Genomic DNA, 10,000 nt, shown 5'->3' on the forward strand with positions numbered 1-10,000 from the left:
AGTCTTTTTCTATTGCCCTCGCTCTCTTGCCCTTTTCTGTGTCTCTCTGTCTCCTCTTATTTCCTCTTCTGCCCCCTTCTCTCCTGCCTCCTTTTCACTCACTCTCACCGACTCCCTTTCTCTCCTTTGTTGACTTTCTGCCCCTCTATCTCTCTCTTACCCCTCTCTCTCTCCCTGTGTCATTCACCATCTCGCTCCTTCACTTCTCTCTCTCTCTCGCTCCCTCTCTCCCACTGTCTCTCAAGCCAACCCTGCTTTCTCACACTCCTTTCTATCTTTGTCTTTCTTTTTCTATCACTATCCCTCTCTCCTACCCCTTTATCTATCTATCACCACCCTTCCTTCATTGTCCCTCTCTTTCCCCCCCTCCTATACCTCTCCCTCCCCCTCCTTCTCTCCATGTTTCTTGTTCCCCCTCTTGTTCTTGCCTTCCAGAACATTCTCCCGTACGCTAAACCCCAAGCCCGCTCATTATCTGAGCTCACACTATGATCACATTAGCACTTGGCTGCAGGCACGCTGACCTCAGCATGTTGCTCTCACTCCCCGGGCCTCCGCCCTCCTGTACCCACCTTGTTACTCCCATTATTGTTATTATTATTATGGGATGGGGGCTATTATCTGGATCAACTAGGCCAGGGCTAAAGGGCACCTGGATACAGTTCACAGGGGTCTATTCAAATCAAATGCCGCAGTGATTTTTCAGTGCTGCATGTTATTGCTTTAGCAGCGCAGTGGGATACGGTTTCCATATAATTAATGTCAGCCATGCTAGTACTGGGACAAACAATATGTTTACGATCAATATGTTACATAAATGTTTTACTGCAATAAAATAACTCTGAAGAGTACAACAGTGGCTAGTCAGATTTATCTCACACATGATAAGGAGCACCCTAAAGCACTGGAAAAATGGACCCTTCTTAAATATTTGGATGTTTTCCTGCATCTCTTTTGGGTGTGTGTATGAGGCCAGCTCAGAGTGCATTTAGAAGTCCTGTGGGAACAGACTGAGTCATGCTGTCCTATTAAGAGGCTCAGAGCTCATTGTCTCGATCTCGATGTTGCGTCGGCTTTGGCCTGATCTTACCCTGAATCTACAAAAGCAGTATTTTATGACCCTGTCTCATGCCCCTGTATATAGTGCTTTGTTTGTTTTCTGTTGCCATGCTGTTCGTCATCATCATCATTGCTCTTCATCTTTTCATTCTCCTCAGGACCGGGCTGCACGGTCAGGCCCCCGACGTGCCCGGATGACTGTAACGATCAGGGCCGATGTGTCGACGGGAAGTGTGTGTGCTTCCCCGGTTACAGCGGAGAGGCCTGCAGTGAGTCCTCGTGCCCGGACGACTGCGGCGATAAGGGGAAGTGTGTGAACGGGCAGTGTGTGTGCGACCCTGGTTTCACGGGGCCCGACTGCTCTACGAGGACATGTCCCGACAACTGTAACAACAGAGGACGCTGTGTGAACGGAAGATGTGAGTGTGACCCCGGTTTTGCAGAGCCAGATTGTGCCACCAGAGGCTGTCCTGACAACTGTAAAAACCGCGGGAAGTGTGTAAACGGGCAGTGTGTGTGTGACCCTGGTTTCACGGGACCCGACTGCTCTACGAGGACATGTCCCGATAACTGTAAAAACCGAGGACAGTGTGTGAACGGAAAATGCGTGTGTGACAGCGGCTTCACGGGTCCCGACTGTTCCGAAGCAACCTGCCCTGACAACTGCAGCAACAAAGGACAGTGTGTCAACGGAAAGTGTGTGTGTGACAGCGGCTTCACCGGTCCCGACTGCTCCAGCAGAGAATGTCCGAATAACTGCAAAAAACGTGGCAAGTGTGTGAATGGGCAGTGTGTCTGCGACCCTGGATTCACTGGTCCGGATTGCTCCTTGAAGGCCTGTCCCGACAACTGCAACAACCGAGGCCGGTGTGTCAACGGAAAGTGTGTGTGTGAGGTGGGCTTCTCGGGGCCGGACTGCGGGACCAAGTCCTGTCCAAACAACTGCAGCAACAAGGGCCGGTGTGTGAGAGGGAAGTGTGTGTGCCGGCGCGGGTTCACAGGGCCCGACTGCAGTGAGTGTGAGCCGGGGCTGAGCGGACCTGACTGCTCGACAGGTGAGTCTCCTCAATGCCAACCCAAATAAATAAACAAAACATTATTTTACTTAAAAGCTCCTTTGAAGACTCCGAAGGTCGCTTCATGTAAGTATACAAAACTACAAAAACAATTACAGAAACTGAAATAACACAAAATCACAATATCTTTAGTTATCATCAAGTATGCTATTTAAATAGCATATTTCAATTCGACATACATATACTGGACAGTTATGTAGTGATGTCACATAAGAGTTTTCTCACGGTGACTATTCTGGGTAGAGCACAAAAATGCGCTTTAGAAAAGGGCAGCCCTAAAGAGGAGCGAGTCTGTGCCCATGAAAAAGTGTGTGTGTGTGTGTGTATAGGTGTGTGTGTGTGTGTGTGTGTGTGTGTATAGGTGTGTGTGTGTGTGTGTGTGTGTATAGGTGTGTGTGTGTGTGTGTGTGTGTGTGTGTGGTGTGTGTGTGTGTGTGTGTGTATAGGTGTGTGTGTGTGTGTGTGTATAGGTGTGTGTGTGTGTATGTGTGTATAGGTGTGTGTGTGTGCTGGATGTTCACCAACAGAGTGGATCAGGAACTAAGCCAAAGTGAACAGTCACTGACACAAAGTTGACTTTATAATCCTAAAGAGCACAAAGTATTTCTCACAAGTGTCGAGAGTTTACTTACCTACAATAAACATAGAGCTTTTCAAATCATGTTAAATAATGAAGATGCCATTTTAGAGTACTCCAACACTCCATGGTTATGTGTTAGTCATATACATACACTGATAAGACTTTTGTGATTTTCCATAAGACAGCTATCCAGTAAAGTGACATCTGAGTAAACCAAATCAGCAGATAAATGAACGGGTAATTAAGACTCTATCTAATCCAGTACCAAGACAATTTCTCAGTACTACTGTGAGTTACCCACCATGAGAAAGATAATTAGATCTACTGAAGAAGTGAGCAAGAATACCACAAACACTTTCTAATACATTACTAAGACAATTCCTCAGTCCCTGTGTAAGTTTGAAACCATCCTTGACTCCTCCTTGTCCTGTCTCCAGCCCTCACCGGTGTGACCACCCTCACTGCTAAGGACATCACGGAGTCGTCAGTGACCCTCACCTGGACGCCACCTGCAGTGCAGTACGACACCTACCACATCACCTTCACCAGTCAGGTACGACACCTACCACATCACCTTCACCAGTCAGGTGGAACAGCAGTACTGCCACCATGAACCTCATGATACAGTTCCCTCACACTGCAAACAGACACTACACATCCCTAATACACACAATACTCTACCAACAGAAATGTCACACACTGCTAACAGACCCAGCACACTGCTAACAGACAATACACACCCCTAATACACACAACACTCTACCAACAGACACTACACACCCCTAATACCAGAACACTTTGCACAACAGACATAACACACTGCTAACAGACACTACACACCACTAATACACACAACACACAGACATAACACACTGCTAATGGACATAACACACTGCTAACAGACACTACACACCCCTTATACACACAACACTCTGCTAACAGACACAGCACACTGCTACACGACACACTGCTAACAGACACAGCACACTGCCAACTGGCCACTGGCTAGTGGACACCGCACACTACCACAAGACAACACACACTGTTAGCAGTACCCTTACATGCTAGCAGACCCCACACACTGCCGGCAGAGCCCTAGCAGTACCTAAACACACCTGACATAGCCAACATGCCCTTTATGCTGCTAACAAACAGCACAGGCTGCCAATAAACACTTAAAACAGTCAGAAGACACCACATACTGTTAACAGAACCCTGAAACTGTCAACAGGCACTTAACATTGTGAAGAGATACAATAAACCCCCAACCCACCCTCTTACACTGCTAATATACAAACACCAACCTCCTCAAAATGCAGTGCCACCAGAACCCTGACACTAACAGAACCATAATACTGCTAACATTTACATTTAGTCATTTAGCAGACGCTTTTGTCCAAAGCGACGTACAAGGGAGAGTACAAGCTAACATAAACCCTAGCACCGCTAACTAGTAGCACATACCTAGCTTCCCATCATCTTCGTTATGGAATCTTCTGGTGATTCATTTGTTCAACATTTTTAGTGCTGGATGGGGCCTACTTTAATCTTAAAATGGTTCAGACTAAAAGGTCAGTGACATAGTGTGTTTTTGGCACACATAGTAGAAACTTTGTTGAAAGCATCCAGCAACAGATGTGTTTATGGACGGGATGGACCCGCACCAAAACAAGTGTGAGACCTCACTGATGGCAAAGTTCCCGGCAATGAAAACATCAGTCCGCATTGAGACATTCCCATGGTAAACCTTTTCATGAGAGTTTTCACGGGGCATTTCCCCATTGGGCTTTGGGGCTTTGGGCATTCGTCATTGGCACTGGCATGTCATAAACAAAATCCAGAAATGGAAAGCTATCAGAGAGTGGCAAGAGAGAATAGGCCATGCTAAACCTAACATTCTTAGGAGTCTGGTGTTGAGTTTAGACAACACTCACTCATACATTTAGCAGACGCTTTTATCCAAAGCGACTTACAAGGATGTATACACATTTTACATTTACACTGATGGCACACTGCACATCAGGAGCAATTAGGGGTTCAGTGTCTTGCTCAAGGACGCTTCGACAGGGAATCGAACTAGCAACCTGATTACTAACCGACTTCTCTACCTCCTGTACCACTGTCGCCCCCAGTGGTACAGGATGTGCACTCACTCATACACAAAGGTTATTCGAACTTGCAATGAAGTTCCACCGGGCTGCACACAAAGACTTGTTGGACACCTCACAGCAGAACCCTGAACACCTCCCGTCTTCTCTCTTCTACATAATCCATTTAAACAATATTGTTCTCAGCACTCTCGATGCAGTACGGTGCCCTTAATGGAGAGTGAGTGTTAATCCTTCCATGTGCGAGTCAAAAATGTGAAATCACTGAGATGTTTTCGGCAGAGGAAGGGACTGATTTGTGGCCATAAAGCCCCAGTAAAAATCTTTCATACTGGAACACGAATTAGAGAGGGCCTGCCAGGCTCTGACTGCCAGCCCATGGATCTCTGAAAGTACAGAAAGTGTCCCAAAAAAACCCATTTTACTCAGTAATGGATCTAATGGAGTCCCTAGGGAGACATGGGGAGGAAAAAATCTTTAAAATGTCTGGTGAACACCAGAAACTGTCCCGTGGGCATAAGAAAGTTTACCGTGCTCATGAGAAAGTATTACGCGTACACATGATATCTGGCACACACGTGAGACCACCCAAAACTTTCTTGAGCTAACGCAATACTTTCTGGTGAGCACGGTAAACGTTCTCATGCCCACTGGTACACACCAGAAACTTCATGGTTTAAGGGGCTTAGAGGCTCCGTAGGGTCTGGTTCAGAACCGGTCCTGTTCTGGGCCTGATTAGTTCCACAGCAAGCGGCCATCTTGGCCCTATCGACCGTAGTGGCTTCTCGCCTGATTGGTTCTCACAACATCAACACTGTTTTCTCTCAAGTTCACCGTTAAATTTCACTCAGCCTGAACACACGCGTGAGCCATGAAAGAAAGAAAGGGCCTCACTGTGCTCCCCTGAGCTGCCAACGGAGGGCATTAGAAGGTTTATGGATCCTATAAATTCACAGATATGAAGCGTGCTGGCCAAGGAAAAAGGTTGAGGAATTTGGACCCGTGGCTGTTTAATGACAGATGGTATTAATACACTGACACTTCAGTAAATGTGCCGATCCTTTGAAGAAGAGGAGTGGAACAAGTGCCTCTTAACCCTCCTATTATGTTCAAATTTTAGCCACATCTATTATGCTTGGGGTCAATTTGACCCCAGCAATTTAAACCTCCAAAAAATTATTATAATTCTTTTTTTTACCCACGTTTTTGTGTCAGGTACTTTAGGTTTGTTTGTTGACTACCTAAATAGCCCTTAAAAATAAAACAATACCCCCACCCACCCTCTTTATACATCCAGAATACATGTTACGCGACTATGGAGAAATATGCAGATCCCCATAAAATCTCACTGATTGACCTAAAATTGGAAAGAGATATCTTTCTGGTGTTTTTATGGCTTCATATTATTTCTAAGTACATATTGTTGCTATCTATAACATTTGGAGTAAAAAACTATTTCTTTTATCAAGAAAAGTAACAATGTGATGAAAAAAGTTGATATTTCTTGTATATTTTATACAATTAAAACAGCCTGGGGTCAAATTGACCCCAAACAACACCTATAAGTATGTGTACAGGACATTGAAAACATATCCTCATGTTAATTTTGTCTTTACCCAGTTGTCCCCACTAAATTAGGAAAAGTCATTAAATATGAAGCAAAAAAAATGATGTCAAACATTTATTTAGAGACGTTAAACATTGAATGGGGTCAAATTGACCCCAAACATAATAGGAGGGTTAAGTGAGAGTCTCACTTTAGAGAAAACGGTCAAATTATTCTTAATAAAATCTGACTGAAAACTCACTTTAGAGAAAACGGTCAAATTATTCTTAATAAAATCTGACTGAAAAAAAATATAGAATATTAACAGACGCCTACTTTGTTGAAGTGAGATCAGGAGATTACATGGCTTTTAAATCTACTCTTCTATCTATGGTTTTAGGTCCATTAGAGTCGTACATGATATCAGACATTCATTCCGTTGAAGTGAATTCCGCTTAATTCAATCCAATTCAGTTCAGTTCAAAAATGTATTTCAGTCAATAATTACAGTATGCAATGTAATGGGTGTAATTCCATTTACAGCAAAAAATCCAAATGAAATACTCAATACTCCCCACATTTTTTTTACCCTAAACTCAAAACATCATTTAGCTCTAAAGTCAGCCTTATGACCTTACGCCAGCCCGGTCTACCATACGGAGTGTGGTATTCTTTAATTTAACACTGTGATGTAATGCGACAGCAAAAACCACACTTTGTGCAACAACTTTTCAGATGTAGGGAGATCCTTTGATATCCCTTCTTCCTGTCAAGCAGTCGTTCCTTTAAAGAAACATGTGCTCGCAATCTGCTCCAGCTCAGTGATGTCAGATGTTCTCAGGACTTCTCCAGAGTTTGGTTTGATCAGAGCTCGGGGAAACGGCTACGGTGAGTTGGTGTAATCTCTGCTTCTCTAGAACATGCTGAAGCTGTTATCTCTCTTGCTGTAGGCGCTCCGGGGTCTCAAGTGCTCCCTGTTCGTCTAAATCCCTGAGATTTAACCGACTTCCTACAAGGGATGCTGTTACAATGCCTTCCTCTTCTGAAGGAGTCATAGAGAGGGAGAGACCATCACCATCTGTGACACCCACTGACAAAGCTTCCTTGTATCACAGGAACATTTAACTGGCACAAAGTGGGTCGCTTAACTAGCTGGCACAAAATACAGCTGTTCATTCCCTGAATGTGGGGGAATGAATGGGAGATGCAGAGTAACACATTATCACTATCTGGCTGTCAGTGAAAATCATCCATCCTCTTGCAGGAAAGAAGGAACTCCGACCTTGAACAATCTGTGAATGATCCAACCTTTAAATGCTATCTATTATTACACAGTGGATGGAAACTCCCTGTTGCAACGCATTATGTCCAACCATAGTGTATTTTCAGCACACCACTGCTCTACAGTCCACTGCAAATTTAAATTGTGTTGGTAAACTGTAAATCTACTTCATGCCCCAGGTGCATATCTTGGCCTCCAGTTGATAGTCCAATCAGAAGCCTCCATCTGTTAGATGTTAGCATCAGTGAGGGTAATAGGTGGACATAGGCAGATGGGTCCCCCCTATGAGGCTGGGTTCTGCACAAGGGTTCTTCCTGTTAAAGGGAAGTGGCTATGTGCTCGCTCTGGGTGGTTTAGTCTGTGAAGCACCCTGGGACACTGTTGAGAGCACTTCATCAACACACAAAACTGAATCAAGTCAAAGTGAATTGGATTAGCACTGACTTACTAGCCCCCTGCCAATCAGCTGCTTAGTGTCTGTCTCTGAAACGTGACTTGTGCCTTCCCAGGAACTCTTTGAATCATTCGAAAACAGTTGGCTGGATTTGGGTGTGTGCGTGCGTGTGTGTGTGTGTGCGTGTGTGTGTCGGCCAGTTCCCTGTCACCAGGGTTTTGTATGTGGGTGGTTCCGCTGCTCTCTGTGCCAGGGACTCCAGGAAAGGCTAGCCTGACCCTGACTGTGGCCCTGTCGACCTCGGCTTGACCGCGGGCCATGTTCCTCCTGAGGGCCCTGTGTGTCAGATGAATGTTTCCCAGAGGGAGAAGGAATGTGGCAATGTGGCAAAATTAAAATATCACAGTCACACAGCCAGGGAGGAAGAGAGAGAGAGAGAGAGAGAGAGAGAGAGAGAGAGAGGGAGAAAGAAATGAGGGAGAGAGAGGGAGAGAGAGAAAGAAAGAGGGAGAGAGAGAGAGAGGGAGAAAGAAAGAGGGAGAGAGAGAGAGGGAGAGAGGGGAGAGAGAGAGAAATAAAAGAGGGAGAGAGAAGGAGAGAGAAAGAGGGAGAGAGAGGGAGAGAGAGAGAAAGAGGGAAAGAGAGGGAGAGGGAGAAAGAAAGAGGGAGAGAGAGAGAGAGAGGGAGTGACTGACTGAGAGGGAGAGCGAGTGGGAGAATGGAAGAAAGAGAGGTTCTGTGAGTGGGTGTGTAAAATGATGGACAGCATGGAACCCTTGAGACCCAGAGAAGGAAGGAAGTATGCGTGTGTGAGAGAAAACAAGACACAAAGAAGTGAGAAAGAATGTGACAGCCTTAGTGCAAGAAGGGCAGGGTGTAAAAAAAAGAGGAGAGAAAGGAGGAAGATGGAGAGAGTGAGAGAGGGAGAGAAGGAGATGGAGAGAGTGAGAGAGAGAGAGAGAGAGTGAGAGAGAGAGATGGTATTCGGGGAGAGGAGGAGATGCAGATGTGCGTTGCCTGTTGCCATGGAGAATGTAAACACTATCAAAAACAAGGCCCTGGCCAGACTAATGACATCACTGACCAGCTGCTGTGACACACAGTGAAGGATAGAGAGAGGGAGAGAGAGAGAGAGAGAGGGAGAGACAGGGAGAGAAGAGAAAGAGAGAGAGAAGAGAAAGAGCAATAGGAGAAAGAGAGAGAGAGAGAAAAAAACAAAGAAAGAGAGAGAAAGAAAGAGAGTGGAGAAAGAGAGAGAGAAAGAAAGTGAGAGAGGGCAGCAGACATTCATTTGTCTTCCTCACAAATGCAACAACATGAGGAAACCTGAAGGGCATTCGGAGAGTGCAGACCTCTGCCGAGGCCAAATGCCCTCTCTCACAATTCAACAGAAGAATGTGGAAAACAAATGTCCTGCCACCCCTTGATCCTCTCTAGAATTTGCCTGGCAGTTTTTGTGTCATCCTGCCGACAAACAAACAAACAAACAAAACAAACAAACCAGCAAACAAAAACATAGCCTTTTGGCAGAGGGAACAACAATGGCACCAGTTCCATGGACGTTACTTTCATTACAAAATGACCTTCAACACAAAAGCTGTTTCAAGGCCAGAGATTACTATTATCATATGATTTTTAAATTCCCCGAATAAGCAAGCAAGCACGTAAATAAGTAACTTGGAGCACGAACGCCCACAAAAGAAACAGCTGGAAACCTAATTTGAACTCACTGAAGTGAGACTGTATTTTCGGTGGTGCTCAAATGTTTGCATAATGAGATTTCCAATGCACAAATTCAACAATAACAAGCTAAATGTAATGCTGTTGACACTCTCCATTAAAAATGCTTGGCTTCCTGAAGAAATGCAGTCATGTGTTGGAATCTAATGGTTTCGAGTTGGAGCATTTCTTTTTCTGGCAATTTCTTTTGCAATACTCAAGTGTATGGGATAATG

At 45.0% G+C, this 10,000-nt stretch overlaps 1 protein-coding gene across 1 annotated transcript in view; it reads left to right on the forward strand.

The window, feature by feature from the left end:
• LOC105912506 (tenascin-like) overlaps positions 1-10,000 on the forward strand; it is a 40,362-nt gene that overhangs the window by 11,016 nt on the left and 19,346 nt on the right. The window contains 2 exon segments of the mRNA XM_031586650.2: positions 1,218-2,114; positions 3,153-3,268. Of these exon segments, the coding sequence (XP_031442510.1) occupies positions 1,218-2,114; positions 3,153-3,268 (1,013 nt within the window).

This window comes from Clupea harengus, chromosome 19, assembly GCF_900700415.2.
Source record: "Clupea harengus chromosome 19, Ch_v2.0.2, whole genome shotgun sequence".
Taxonomy (NCBI): domain Eukaryota; kingdom Metazoa; phylum Chordata; class Actinopteri; order Clupeiformes; family Clupeidae; genus Clupea; species Clupea harengus.